This window comes from Erythrolamprus reginae, chromosome 4, assembly GCF_031021105.1.
Source record: "Erythrolamprus reginae isolate rEryReg1 chromosome 4, rEryReg1.hap1, whole genome shotgun sequence".
Lineage (NCBI taxonomy): Eukaryota > Metazoa > Chordata > Lepidosauria > Squamata > Dipsadidae > Erythrolamprus > Erythrolamprus reginae.
Window position 1 is genome coordinate 16257898 of NC_091953.1, and position 16037 is coordinate 16273934.

General features: G+C 39.3%; 1 protein-coding gene across 13 annotated transcripts in view; it reads left to right on the forward strand.

Moving 5' to 3' along the window:
• The window catches only part of YAP1 (Yes1 associated transcriptional regulator), a 109255-nt gene that overhangs the window by 74176 nt on the left and 19042 nt on the right, over window positions 1-16037 (forward strand). For 4 of the 13 annotated variants that reach the window (XR_011558935.1, XM_070749681.1, XM_070749685.1 and 1 more), the window contains 2 exons: window positions 6598-6791; window positions 8695-8742. Coding sequence is in view for 9 of the 13 variants with exons in the window: in XM_070749681.1 (XP_070605782.1) it covers window positions 6598-6791; window positions 8695-8742 (242 nt within the window). In the remaining 4 variants the exon portion in view is untranslated. The remainder of the gene's footprint in view (window positions 1-6597; window positions 6792-8694; window positions 8743-16037) is intronic. The other 9 variants (XR_011558936.1, XR_011558938.1, XM_070749682.1 and 6 more) reach the window with 3 other exon arrangements.

Genomic DNA, 16037 nt, shown 5'->3' on the forward strand with positions numbered 1-16037 from the left:
TTACATTCATTTTTTTAAATTAAATTTCCTCCTTAATGTTCCTTCAAAAAGTGCAACACCAATTATATTTCTAATTTATTAACCATTATGAATTTCATGTATGAATTTCAGATCTTCTCCCCCCTCTAAATAGTACATTCCCATTTTATTTTTTACTTTAAAACAAGGTATGTGTAGTGTGCATAGGAATTTTTCATAGTTTTTTTTTATAGTCCGGCCCTCCAACAGTCCGAGGGACAGTGAATTGGCCCCCTGTGTAAAAAGTTTGGGGACCTCTGATCTATATGGACGTGGGAATCCTGGAGAACATCCTCATTGAGTATCTAAAGCCAGCATAGTCTTTCATTTTTCTATTGAGACTTGTGCCTTTTAAGTTTGACCATAATGTATAAAATGTGAATGCTCAAATAAGCCTTTTTGAGTTCTTTATTTTTAAATAGATATAGCATTAAATCCTAGCTACGACTTAACTGGAGTGTAAAGCCCTTTGAACATAGTTGGATTTAGTTCTAAAGAAACATGGATATACTTGTTTATGATTTGGTTCTTTGTGTACCGGTAGTTAACAGTTTCCAGGGTTTTTTGGTCCTCATATTTTTATTTTTAAAAGAAACACTGCACAGTTGCCTTTTAGACAGAATGAGTAGGATATATGTATAATGAACTGGATTTTGGTAATTTCAGAAGGATAACTGGATAATGTACTGCATTAATGCAGCAAGAAGGTGACTAGGCAACATTCTTTCCTAAAATTATCCTTGTTAAAAGACATGGTGGTTTCATGAAACTAAGATAGGTAAACAGTGCATTACTAACTTGTTCCCTGCACTTCTTCCAAATCCCCTTTCCTCCTAAATCCTCTTTGAAACAAAGACTTGTTTTCTTCTTGTCTGCCTGTGAGGTCTTTGGTACTTGCCCAGTGTGGGTGTAGAACCCCGTATTTAAATACTTCTCTGCTACTCAAGAAAAGAAAGAACAGGAAGCAGATAAACCCAAATTCTGGTAGATAAAGGACTACACATTTACTTTTTCCCTTTCCTCAATTTAGGCACCATTTAAAAAGTGGTTATGTTTTGAGCCGCTAAGGAGACATTGAAGGCACGCAACAAAAAGAATCCCCTATGGGAGACTTGCAAAGCTGAAACTTAATTTGTATGGTTTTTCTAGACTCTCACATTCGCTCCTTCCTTCTTCAACAGAATTATTCTGTCATTTATTTATTTATTTATTTATTTATTTATTTATTTATTTATTTATTTATTTATTTATTAGATTTGTATGCCACCCCTCTCCGAAGACTCGGGGTGGCTAACAACAATAAGGAAAACAATGTAACAAATCTAATATTAAAAAGTAATATAAAAAACCCCACTTTAAGAGACCAATCATACAAACAAGCATACCATGTACGAATTCTATAAGCCTAGGGGGAAGGGAAAAAATTTCAATTCCCCCATGCCTGACAACAGAGGTGGGTTTTAAGGAGCTTGCGAAAGGCAAGGAGGGTGGGGGCAACTCTGATATCTGGGGACAGCTGGTTCTAGACGGTCGGGGCCGCCACAGAGAAGGCTCTTCTCCTGGGTCCCGCCAAATGACATTGTTTAGTCGACGGGACCCGAAGAAGGCCAACTCTGTGGGACCTGACCGGTCGCTGGGATTCGTGCGGCAGAAGGCGGTCCCGGAGATATTCTTGTCCGATGCCATGAAGGGTTTTATAGGTCATAACCAACACTTTGAATTGTGACCGGAAACTGATCGGCAACCAATGCAGACTGCGGAGTGTTGGTGTAACATGGACATGCCTTGGGAAGCCCATGATTGCTCTCGCAGCTGCATTCTGCATGATCTGAAGTTTCCGAACACTTTTCAAAGCCCCATGTAGAGAGCATTACAGTAGTTGAACCTTGAGGTGATGAGGGCATGAGTGATTGTGAGCAGTGAGTCCCGGTCCAGATAGGGCTGCAACTGGTGCACCAGGCGACCCTGGGCAAACGCCCCCCTCGCCACAGCTGAAAGATGTTTCTCTAATATGAGCTGTGGGTTGAGGAGGGCGCCCAAGTTGTGGACCCTCTCTGAGGGGGTCAGTAATTCCCCCCCCCCAGGGTTATGGACAGACAGATGGAATTGTCCTTGGGAGGCAGAACCCACAGTCACTCCTTCTTATCCAGGTTGAGCTTGAGTCTGTTGACACCCATCCAGACCCCAACAGCCTCCAGGCACCGGCACATCACTTCCACTACTTCGTTGACTGGACATGCTAATAATGTTTTAAAATAATGCTAATAATCCCTTGAAATACATTATTTTTCTATTTTACTCCTGGATTGAAAGTTGTAGAGTTCAGTGTCACTGCCCAAATATATTTGGTTTTCTAAAATATTGTTAAAGGCAAGGCAGTCCTTGAAGTCTGTTATAGAGAGAAAATGCAAAGGCTGAGTCCTACGTTTGTGTTTTTATTTCTCTTTCTCAGAGATGTTAATAGAGACACTGTGCTCATAAATGTTAATCATTGTATATCTTTGACCTGGCTTAGAATCAGTTAAGAGATTGAAAAATGTTTGGTTCTTAGCAGGAAGAGGGAGATTATGATCCCGCTATATAGAGTGCTGGTGAGACCACATTTGGAATACTGTGTTCAGTTCTGGAGACCTCACCTACAAAAAGATATTGACAAAATTGAACGGGTCCAAAGACGGGCTACAAGAATGGTGGAAGGTCTTAAGCATAAAACGTATCAGGAAAGACTTCATGAACTCAATCTGTATAGTCTGGAGGACAGAAGGAAAAGGGGGGACATGATCGAAACATTGAAATATATTAAATGGTTAAATAAGGTCCAGGAGGGAAGTGTTTTTAATAGGAAAGTGAACACAAGAACAAGGGGACACAATCTGAAGTTAGTTGGGGGAAAGATCAAAAGCAACATGAGAAAATATTATTTTACTGAAAGAGTAGTAGATCCTTGGAACAAACTTCCAGCAGACGTGGTTGGTAAATCCACAGTAACTGAATTTAAACATGCCTGGGATAAACATATATCCATCCTAAGATAAAATACAGAAAATAGTATAAGGGCAGACTAGATGGAGCATGAGGTCTTTTTCTGCCGTCAGACTTCTATGTTTCTATTGTCACATGCCTACAAGAAAAAAAAAAAGACCCATCAAAAGCTTTACAGCCCAGTAGAACTGGTTGGGTTGTCTATTTACAACCAAAATGGAACCGGACACATTTTCTACATGAGCCTATTGTTATCTTAAATGTATTTTATTTCTATGACCTAGGACAGTTATGGCGAGCCTTTTTCCCCTCAGGTGCCGAAAGTACCTGCATGAGTGCCCACACCCATAATTCAATCCCTGAGGAGGGTGAAAATCCCCTGCCCCCCCCCCCCAGAGGCACTCTGGAAGCCAGAAACCATCCGTTTCCCAACTTCTGGTGGGCCCGGTAGGCCCGTTTTTCACCCTCCTCAGGCTCCAGAGCAGGGGTGGGCAATTAATTCTGCCATGGGGCCACATGAGAAATTGGGATGGTTTTAGAGGGACGGATTAATATAATTAACTCAGTTCTACCCAATACTGTATATTATTGGGTAGAACGGAGTTAATTATATTATAATTATATATTATATTATATTATATTATTTACTAATATAATTATAATTTATAATTATAAATTAATTAATTAATTATAAATTAATTGCCCACCCCTTCCTTCCTTCCTTCCTTCCTTCCTTCCTTCCTTCCTTCCTTCCTTCCTTCCTTCCTTCCTTCCTTCCTTCCTTCCTTGTTCCCTCCATTTCTCCTTCCTTCCTTCTCCAGATGGAGAGAAGCTTCTGTCTCTCTGATTTTCTCTGCCTTTTATTTCTGCTTTTGGGCAGTTACTTCTCTTTCAAAACATCCCTTTCAGGTGCCTCTCTTCAATTGACCTACATTGTCAGTTGAGAAAACATAGTGGAGGCTTTGCCTGAAAGTAGCTTTGGATTCCTTTTCTTCCTCCTCCTCCCTTCCTTCTTTCCTCTCTCCATTTCTCCTCCCTTCCTTCTTTCCTCCCTCCATTTCACCTTCTTTCTTTCCTCCCTCTCTCCCTCCATTTCTCCTTCCTTCCTTTCGTCCTCCATTTTTCCTTCCTGCCTTCCTTCCTTCCTTCCTTCCTTCCTTCCTTCCTTCCTTCCTACCTACCTACCTACCTACCTACCTACCTACCTACCTTCCTCCGCGGGCCAGTCACAGACAGCGGCCGGGCCGCATCCGGCCCCCGGGCCGCACTTTGCCCAGGTCTGCTCCAGAGGCTTCCCTGGAGCCTGGGGAGGGATAAAAAGACCTCCCCCATTCCCTACGGAGGTTCTCTAGAAGCCAAAAATCCCCTTCCAGAGCTTCTATGCGAACTGAAAATCAGCTGGGCAGTGCGCACATGCGTGCTGGAGCTGAGCTAGGGCAATGGCTTGTGTGCCAGCAGATAGGGCTCTGCGTGCCACCTGTGGCACCCATGCCATAGGTTTCCCATCACTGACCTAGGAGAAACTCAGCTAACTAAAACATGTAATTGGAATACAGCTGTTTTACCCAACTGCTTGGATAATTTAAATAGATTTTGAGAAGGCTACTATAAACCAAGTTTGTGGACTCTCTCACCATTTCCCCCTCCCCTTCACTTACTATTTTGAATTCAGTTTAATTCTTTCTTTCATTAAGTCATATTGTTCTGCTTGAAATAATATTGGAAATAATAAGGGTATCACTAAATATTAATCACATAATGTCTGCATATATTATGGCCGTGTTCTGAGCACTTCCTTGGATACGTAAACTAAATTTTGTACATATATACTGATACTATGATTTCCATTTTAAACTGTCTCCAGGATTTATCTTTGTGCAGTATTGGCAACCTCTTTGAAATTCCGAGAAAGACAGAGAGAAAGACAGAGAGAGTGGCAGACAGACAGACAGAGAGACAGACCCATCTGGATGGCCTTTATTAGAAATAAGGCAACTTTCCTTTACCTACTCATCTAGGTTTTCCTCTGTAGCCAGTGAGCTTTTTAAACATTATTATCCTTTCAGATTTAAAATTACGATGTGTGTTGGTGAACTTAAAACATAAATTTGCCTTTTTTTCATCTCATGTTAACATTATTGATTGGTTAAATTTACAGATAGTCCTCGACTTACGACCATACATTGAGCCCAAAATTTCTGTTGTTAAGGGAGACATTTGTTAAGTGAGTTTGCCCCCATTTCACAGCCTTCATTGCGACAGTTATTAAGTGAATCACTGCAGTTAGTAACACAGTTATTAAAGAAACCTGTCCTCCCCGTTGTCAGGTTTCAAAAAGTATTTGGCTCCAGGACAACTGCAACTGTCATAAATATGAGTCAGTTGCCCAGCACCTGAATTTACATGATCCTAGGGATGCTGCAGTGGTCGTAAGTGGAAAAATGGCCGTAAGTCACTTTTTCCCCAGTGCTGTTGTATTTTGAATGGTCACTAAACAAACCTTTGTAAGTCGAGGACTACCTGTGTTTGCCGCTCATCTCACTGTGGGGCTACTATAGCATTAAAATCAGTAAACAAGATATATTTATACTTGCCAATGGGAATACTTACTCTATTTCTTTTCTGACTTCTCACTTCCTGTTCTCCTTGTCCGTTAATGTGGGCAAATTATTATACCGTGGTACCTCTACTTAAGAACTTAATTCGTTCCGTGACCAGATTCTTAAGTAGAAAAGTTTGTAATTAGAAGCAATTTTTCCCATGTAATTGGAATACAGCTGTTTTACCCAACTGCTTGGATAATTTAAATAATATAAAAGCAAATAATGTGTACAAACCCATTAGGAAAGAAATAAAAACTCGGAATTTGGGTGGGAGGAGGAGGAGGAAGAGGGAGAGGACAGTCGCTGCCGAAAGAAAGTATAAAATAAAATACATTTAAAAATCCAAAACTTTAAGGCTTAAAAAAAAAGAGGGACACTGAGGTGGCGAGGAGGAGCATGCGCCTCCCATACACCCGGTGTGAGGCTGCCTTCCATACACTGCGCCAGAGAGAGAAACCCAGGTGGGCGAGAGGGGGAGCGCCACCGAAAGGCTCGTATGGCAGCCCAGAAAAGCCCGAGATGGCCGGGATTAAAGAGGGAATGGCAGGAAACTGGCTGGGCCTTCGTGCCGCTCTCAAATTTCTTGGGAAATCTTTCCGGGCTCAGGTTCTTAAGTAGAAAATGGTTCTTAAGAAGGGGCAAAAAAATCTTGAACACCCGGTTCTTATCTTGAAAAGTTCTTAAGTAGAGGCGTTCTTAAGTAGAGGTACCACTGTATTTGGCCCTAATTCTCCCTTTATTAAATCCGTTAAGGCAACGACCTCCTACCTTTTGCGTTCTAGGGATTGGTTGTGTAGAGAGAGGTTTTCCTGTGCATCCCATGATTGGAATTTAGCTTGTTTGCCCAGCCCGGTTTCTGACATGCTGCAGACCGGTGCTGGTTCACAGCCCAGGGGTTGGGTTCCCCTGTATTAAGGCATGTATATCCCAAAGCATTAGGATTTGGGGGGACAAGACTGCTTCACAGTGCCTGTTCTTGTGTTTGCTTCTACAGCTATGAACCAGAGAATCAGCCAAAGCGCTCCAGTGAAACAGCCACCGCCGTTGGCCCCCCAAAGTCCTCCCGGTGGAGTCCTGGGCGGTGGCACTTCCAATCAACAGCAACAGATGAGACTTCAGCAGCTGCAGATGGAAAAGGAAAGGTTGCGACTGAAGCATCAAGAACTGCTTCGGCAGGTGAGGCCACAGGTTAGAAAACACAACTTCAACTATAATACAGTAACGTCGTTGCTTATGCATGAGTGGCATTGTGCTTTTCAGCGCCGCAATTCTAGCAAGCAGCGGTAGATAGAGGGAGTCGCAAATCGTATAACTTGCCCCAGCAAGCAAGAAACCAGACTCTTTTTATCCTTACAAAATATTTCTTTGTGACAGTGTGCGGTGCTGGGCTGCTTCTGTGGCATGGTGCTCTTTTCATTGCTGACAACTCTGCTTCCTGGACCACTTGCTGAGCAGCTCTGCAACTGTATTAATGCTCTGCATGGTCAGAGCTCATCTGGCTGAATTTTCTCCAGCTTTCATGATGGATGGCATGTGTGAATGGGATTTGTTCTTGCTGTGTTTGTGAAGAGTATTGAAACTTCGGCCTTTCTGTAAAAAAAACCCCAAAGCTGTTCCTTGTTTTTAAGGACGTGACCATCAGTGGTCACCTGGGGATTTTTGGAAGTTGACAACCAGGGCTTAAGGATATTAGCCCTCTGGCCTGTCTCAAGCATCTAGAATTTAAATATAAAAATATTTTATTCCTTTAGGTATCATAATTTAAAAGTCCTTGACGAATCCCATGCTCTGCATATATCTATACCTTTTTTAAAAAAGTCATTTAAGCCTTTTTCTATTCAACAGATCTTATGAAAGTGATGTCCATAAAATAATGCATTTCAAGAAACTTATCATCATGGTACTTTACTGAGCCCTCTTCCATGGATGTGGATTCTTGCAAAACACACATGTCAATGTGCTAATTACATATCTCATTATGACTGTGTGCTTCATAAGAGAGAAAATGAAAGGGGGGGGAGGGAATTCATCCATGTTAGGTAATGTTTATATAGTTTGCAGCAACATTAGTAACTCTCAGAAGACAACTTTAAAATGGATTAACCCAAGTCTTGAGTTTAAATTTAGTTCTTTTAAGCCAAAATACTTTCCTTAAATGCTTAAATGTAAGCTGATTTGTTGCTTCTTTTTTGGGGGGTAACCCTGGTGGTGTGAGCGCAAAGAAACAATGACGCTTACTTTCTAAAACCTTTGCTCTCAGTCCTTGTTTACTGTCCTAGATCTTTTGCTAATGATTGATTAGCTCCTTGTCTCCAGTGCTTTGCATCATGTTTTGTGAGGGTTGTTGTGGAGCATTGCAGATTCCCTAACCCGCTTTTGGAGAATCTTTTTAAAACCTCTTTTTTCTTGCTTTTTTGGGTGGTGGCTCTTGCATCTCAGGCAATGTTTCCCTATTCTTGGAGACCTCTTCTTCAGGCTTCTGCCTTCATCGTTCCTTGCTTTTTCTGCCCTTGTTCTAGAGGCAGTTAGACTTTATACCAAAATAATATGCCAAGGAATAAATACTCCATTTAAACTGGATCGTTATGGGATGTCTCTTTTTATTTATAAAAAAAATAATCATGAGTTGCCTCTGGACAAGTTAAAAATAACAGCTTCCTAAGCTGAATTTTCTGAACTTTTTGCCTATAACTGCTTTGCTATTAATATGAAACAAATTTAAATGCTTTCAGGCCAGCATGCTGTTAGAAAAGGCTTCTAATTTGGAATTTCTTTTCTTCAATATCTTCTTCTCAAGAAGATAACTAACTTCAAGCCGGGCAGTTTCCAGACTACTACTTTTTTTGTCCCCTGTATGTTTAAGCAAAACCCGTCCGTGTGCTCTGTAAGCACTCTTTAAGCGTCTTATTCCATTATGCAGCAAACTTTGCCATCTCGTAACCATCTTCTCTCTTGTCATCTGTGGCTGCTTTAAGGAACTTCCCTCTTGAGAACATTAAGAAGACGATGAGTAAAGTCAAGGTAGCCTAGCCATCCCTGTCGTAAGACACAAAAAAGTAATGTTGACCCATCTTATTTCTTTTACTCTTAGGCGTTGCGGAATATCAATCCCAGCACAGCAAATGCTCCAAAACGTCAGGTAGGCTCATAACAAATGTTTCAGCAAAATAAGAAACATTTTCTTTTGACTTAGATCAGCTGTGCAAGGTGCTTGGATTTCATTTGTATTTTAATACCCTGGCATGCCTGAAAAGCAGCTATGTGTATCTCATAAGCTTGCTTTTGGTATGTTTAAGAAACAATTGGTGGTTTCATAACAGATACCTTCAGTTGCTCTGTCTCCCCACTCCTCCAATACATATACCCACAAACAGCTTCAAGATGGTGTGGTCATATTTGTCATTGCTGGTTTCAGGGATCAAAAGATGGTGCTTAGTTTTCCAATTCTCTCTTAGACTTGTATAACTTTGAATTTCTAAACTGGCGTATAAAGCTAAGGACTCTGTTTCAGCTTCAAGGAGCTAAGTTGCCTCAACCGTGGGTTTTTAAAAACTTGGTAGTAAATTTTACAAATGTTCCTTTTGTTTGTGTAGAAAATAGGTCTACAATTGAAAATATCAAGTCTGCTGAATGTTTTATAAATATTTAAAAAGTATATTAACTGTCAATTCTCATTTTTAGATCTGCTGTGCAAATAAATACATCACATTTAAATATTGCTTCAGAGAAATCTTGTAATGGCCACCCTCTGATATAGTGTTTCAAATTTTGCCAATTGAATTTTATACTGCACTATAGTAGGAATGGATATGAAAGAGTTTTGCTACAGCATTTTGTTGAAAAATGCTTTGGGGTAGGAAAAATAGTCACATACAATTTCATTCCATCTATCACATTTCTGGGAGAGTCTCACATTTTTTTTCTTTATCACACACCTTCGGTAATAGCATTATGATTGATCAAAATTGATTTCAGTTTGAGCCAAGGCCTGGATATCTTGGTTGAAAATAAGTATTATTCATGGTATTGGATTATGTTTTATGTTTATCATTTTATTCCTGTGTCCTGTGTTTAGAAGCTGGCAGAATTACTGCAATTTTAATTTCTACAAGACATCCCAGTAACCGTCTTTGTTTTAATCATGTATGAGGTTTTATGTTTATTATTATGTTTATTAGAGAAGTTTTATTTTTTTGCATGCCATGCACAAGTTGAAATGGCTAAATCATTTGCATTTTAATCAGAATGGATAAAAATCAATTTAATTTTTTTAAAATTTAAATTGGATTTTTTTTCATTTTTATCAAATTTATTTTAATAAAATGCTTTTTGGAGTAAAATGTATCTAAAGATAGATATTTAAGATACATTAACAATTTAGTTTCTTTGGCATGAAATGAAGCTTAGTTATGCAGCATGAGGCTGTATATTTTGCAATATTGGGACTGTCAGTGAGTCAACAGCAGGTCAGAGGAGGAGCTGCTATGGGACTTAGATGACAGTTACTCTTTAAAAATTATGATTTAAATTGAGTTGGTTTAAATCAAACCCACCCTGATTTTAATAAATGACTGATGTAAAGCTTATTCAAAAATCATATTTAAAATGTCTTATTAGTGGTTCTTCATTAAATTCAATAACATATTTAGTAGGATGTCAAAAGATTATGGATTAATGGGTTCTCTATAGCTTTTATATTAATATCTTGGATGAAAATTAGGGAAGAATAACTATCAAATTTGAAGATGCCAAAAATTGGGTGAGATAGTTAATAGCTTAGAAGAGAGAAGAATCTCGTAGTATTGTTTTGCCCATGAGTGAAACCAAAGATTTCCATAAAGATTAGATAGCCAAAAATAAATGTTAACTACCTATTTACTACATGTTATACGCCCCACTTAGTCCAGCAAGGATCAAAGTAGCTTACATCAATAGTCACACAGTGAAAGTATGCAATATTAAAATAGTAACAATCATTACCAACAAGATGGAAAAGTAGCAGCCTGAGGAACAGTAACAACATCTAACCTATAGGAAGCTTTCCCCCATCACTGATTTATACCAGAGTTCTTTGGAAAAACCAGACTGTAAGAGGTTTCTCAAAAAAAGAGATAAGGTGTGAGGCAACCTAACCTATGGATCTTAAACTATATATCCCAGTGATACTCAAGATGCCCACTAAGATTTGCATAAGCAGAGCCCAGAATCCAGGGCAAACTTTGAAAGCTACAGGCAAATTGAGAGTTGTATCAAAATCTTCAACCAATTGCCTACACCAGGAGTGTCAAACTTGAGGCTTGAGGGCCAAATCTAGGCCACGGGATGCTGAGATCTGACCTACAGGGCTGAGACCAGGCCTCAGTACCTCTATCAGCAAAAACAGACCTCGGGAGGGCCATGGGTGACCTTCCTGAGCTCCGTTTTCACTGGCACTGGGTTGCAGGAGGCCACCACAGCTAAAAATGGAACTCTGGAGCCCATTTTCACTGGCAGAGCATTCGGACCACCACAGGCGCCCTCAACACGAGTGACATCGAGACTGAGAAACATCACACTAGACTTCAAACATCTTGCTGTGTGTGCCTCTCCATTCTTCCTCCATACTCTGGGCTACTTGGTTTCCAAATTAGATGCAAAAGTTTCCACAGTCTGTGTTGATTTGGGGAGCCACGTCATCTGTTGGTATTGGTCCACTGTGCTTCATTAAGTCCAGGGTCAACACAGCTGTCTACCGGGAGATTTTGGAGCACTTCATGCTTCCTTCCACAGCCAAGCTTTATGGGGATGTTGACTTCAATTTTCCAGTAGGACTTGGCATCTGCCAACAAAGCCCCAAAGAAACTGGTTCAATGACCCTAGGATTACGGTCTTTGATTAGCCAGCAAACTCACCTGACCTGAACCCCATAGAGAATCTATGGGGCATTGCCAAGAGAAAGATGAGAGACGTGAGACCGAACAATGCAGAAGAGCTGAAGGCCTCTATTGAAGCATCCTGGTTTTCCATAACTCCTCAGCAGTGCACAGGCCAATAGCTTTCATGCCATGCCGCATTGAGGCAGTAATTGCTGCAAAAGGGGCCCAAATCAAGTTCTGAGTACATATGCATGCTTATACTTTTCAGAGGTCTGATGTCAGCGCCACAAATAATATCTGGGAAATAAAGCCATCATGTGGAGTTAGAGACTTTGGCCTGCCACCTATATTGTTCCATGTAAAATCCTTATTTTACTGATCGCACGTAATATTCTAATTTTCTGAGATGGTGGATTTGGGGGTTTCATGAGCTGTACCCCATAATCATCACAATTATGACAAATCATGGCTTTGCATGTAATGACTTTCTCTCATTATGTTTTACCTTCATTATACAGTGGTACCTCATGATACGAACCCCTCGTGATACGAACCCAGGGTTCAGAAATTTTTTGCCTCTTATGAACTTTTTTCGACTTATGAACCCACCGCAGATTGCAAAATGGCGCTCTACTGGGCGCCGCTGCCTGGCTGTCACCTTTTAAAACAGGCGGGGGGCTTCTCGGCGTTCTCCCGAACCCGAACATTTTGGGTTCGGGTTCGGGAGGCCGCCGAGAAGCACTGCCGGCCGGCTGTCACCTTCTGAAACAGCCGGGGGGCTTCTTGGCGTTCTCCCGAACGCCGAACCCGGAGGTTCGGGTTCAGGTTCCGGAGGCCGCCGAGAAGCGCCCGGCTGTTTCAGAAGGTTACAGCTGGCCGGCACCGCTCGGCAGAGCACCGTTTTTGCTATCGGCGGCGGCGTTTTCGGCCGATCTGGAGGCTGGAAAGAAGGTGGGGAATCCCAAAAGGGAATTCCATAGGCGGAGCTTTGATGTCACGAAGACGTCTTACGAACGTTTCACCTTACGAACCTACTTCCGGAACCAATTAGGTTCGTAAGACGAAGTATTACTGTATTACCTTCCTTACTGAAATAAATGAACTTTTGCACGATAGTCTTAATTTTTCGAGTTACACCTGTAAAATACATGTTTTAAGCCGATAAGTTAGATTTTTATTTCTACACCAAGTTAAAAAAAAAACTTCAGAAGTGGAACTAGTTAACTCGAAGATGTGTTGAAAAAGAGACTAGACACAGCCATCCATCAGGGATACTTTAAATTATTCCCGAACGGAACAGTACATAAATTACTGCTTCCTATTCTAGAATCCCTAATAATAAATAATTGAATACAAATGTTTAAACAAATTCAGCAGAAAAAAGGTGTTAGCATTATGCAGTGGCTTCAGCAACTCGGCTATAGAAAAAGAAAATGTGGTTAACTTAAAGTCTTAAGAATACAACTTGACAACTTTTCATAAATATTTTTTGAAGAAGTTGAAAAGAAGAACGAATGGAAACAATAGATACCGTCTTGATAGATACAGGCTTATAAACCTGGAAGACTATTTAAAAATACAGTCTGAATGACCACAGAGAGTACAGTCTGCAAAGGATGCTATCATATTAGTTGGTGTAATAATAAATAGTTCAGGTAAGGCCTTTCTGGATGTGGCAGTTACAGTATATTAAATAACTGATTTGCCTTGATCTTAAACTGATTATTTGAAATAGCTAAGACATTTGCAGATAGGTAACCGGTTAGTGGAAATAATCGAGGGATCAGTAGGATGGATGTCTTTGCAATGTTCTTGGGTTTATTTTTAAATACCATTTGGGAAAAGCTGTGCAAATTTGCACTGTTCTCCTTCTGAGACTAACAAATTAAGCCCAATTCATATGTACTTAAAACCATAGTGCTGGAAATATTTTATGCACCAAAGACCTAACCGCCTCTTTATTAAACTCATTAAGTTCACAACGCTGTGCTGTTGTGAACAGTGAGACTGTGTGCTCTCAAGATTTCGGTATAAGACTGAGCCCATCTGTATTGAATTTATTGGAAAAATGTGTATTAATGTTTTTAATAAAAGTGCGTATGATCACAAATCTGTGATGTTCCATCTTCTCCAGTGCGGCTCAATATTTTGCCAGACCTCAAAAGCACATACTACTAATTCCACATTGCAGTGCTATGACTTGACTGTGGGTAGGACTAATGAGAGGGATTGCTTGAATATTAAGTTTTGTATCTGAATACGGAACTATTACAGCAGGTCATACAAAATCCTGATTTATACAGACTTAAAAAAATTATCAAGATATGAACAAACTCCTGTTGTAGCTTCATGCTAAGATGATTGGTCCAATTAAATATCTACAAATGGTGAAACTAAGTCCTGGGGCAGATGTTATCTCATGTTACTTTAAAATCAGTGTGAGTAGGACAAATGGTTGGACTCAGGAAATAATGTAATGTGGCTAGGACATGTAGTAAATAAACACATTTTTAAAAACAGGTAGTTAACAGCATCTGCCTAATCTTGCCTGGTTAGTAATCCAATTAGTAATTGGATATAGGATCAAGAAACTGAAGGATTATAAATAAGACTCTAGAATTGAGATTATCTCAGAAAATGGCTCTAGTAAACCCATTCCATATTGCTGCCAGGAAATGGACATGGACTATCAAATCACCAATAATGGAGTTTGATTTGGATATTTTATTAAAATACAGACTTCAAATTTTTGCTCATAAATGTTGCTGACCCTCAAGAAAAAGAATGAACAATAATCTATGTAATCTTAATAGTTACTATGTTTACTTGCTTGAACCAGTGATTAGTTTTGTTCATAATCTCTAATTCTGGATAAACTTCTGAAAGTTTAAGGTAGGATTCTTGATTATTAATCTGTCTCTGTTTATTTGAATATGTAATATCAAATTGGCAGAACCATCAGTGTCTTTCAGAGGACTACAATCTTAATCTGAAATTAATTTTTTCATTTTTTGTTCTTAATTTTTTGCTCTGCAAAATATGAAGCTAGATTACATAAACTCCAGTTTTAGGGCAAGATTCCTTAATGGTAGTGTTTACAAAACGTTTTAGCGCAGAGTGCCGAAATTGGGGGGGGGGGGGCGTGCAGGCTGGAAACCAGAAGATCTTCCAGTTTCTGACCTGGTTTTCTGATTTCTGAAGCGTATATGTGCGTGAAGGCCATACCAAAATTCAGAAGAGCAATGGACAACAGCTCGCTAGAACACCAAGACTAGATTGATGTTAATGTCTAAAAAAGCCGCTAAAAATAAAAGGTCCAACAGCCCAATAGATTTATTTTGGCTTGAATCTAAATATTATTTAGCCTGTGGAAACTATGAGTCTTCTGGAATTCTGCTTAGAAGTCATTTGAAATATTCCATTCTTATTTTGGGAACTATTCTTTAAACTCACTTTTTTTCTGATTGGAAATATGAACGTCTGCATTGAAATAAAAAAGTGAAATTTATAAAAATGGAAACATAGCTATGTTGAGAGAGTATGTGGGGTTTTATTCAGTAGACATAGCCACAGCAGGTAAAGTGCTGTACTACAAGCCACTGAAGCTGACTGTAGATCTGTAGGTCAGTGGTTCAAATCTCATCACCGGCTCAAGGTTGACTCAGCCTTCCATCCTTCCGAGGTGGGTAAAATGAGGACCTGGATTGTGGGGGCAATATGCTGGCTCTGTTAAAAAGTGCTATTGCTAACATGTTGTAAGCCGCCCTGAGTCTAAGGAGAAGGGCAGCATAAAAATTGAAATAAATATATATATTTAACAGATGCCATTTATTATTTCCAATCTTGAATATCTCATTTTGATACTGTAGGCAAATAAATAAGATATGTAAAAAGTCAAGCAGTATCAGAAATCTGTCACTTTAATAGCTCTACTAGATCAACACTATTACAAATTATCCATTACGTGCAATAATAATGTAAAAATAACAAGTTTATTGTTTGCATTTATACATTGCACTAAGCCATTCTGAAGTTACTTGTTTTTGACCAAGAACATTATGTGAATGTAGACACTAAGATATGTAAATCATGGTTTGTAATTTGAAATCACCCAAAAGGTTTCTATTCAGCAAACTACCATATTGTTATATGGTTTAAATTCACTATTGAAAAAAGAATACTGAAACACTACTGTATTTGTAGAATATTGTGAAGAAGAAACCATTGATCTTCACTCCTGAAGTCGCTGACAACTTTTAGTGGAATGAAAAAATTACTGAAATGAAATGAATATAAAGATATGGCCTTTAAATAATTGTCACAAACACATATAAATTATTTAATAATTAAGTTATTAATAGGAGGCTTTGGAATTGTATTTGTATTTCACACAATTTATACTGTGTTTTAATCTAGACTGCTCTGCAGCATAATCGTATTGCAGTGTTTTTCACTGTCAAATATATTTGCTTGATTTAATAACTATGGTAATCTTTTTAAAAAAATCTTTGGATTTGAGCCTATATATAACATCACTATAAAATACCAAGGTTTTCTCAGTTCAAGGACAAAATGTTAA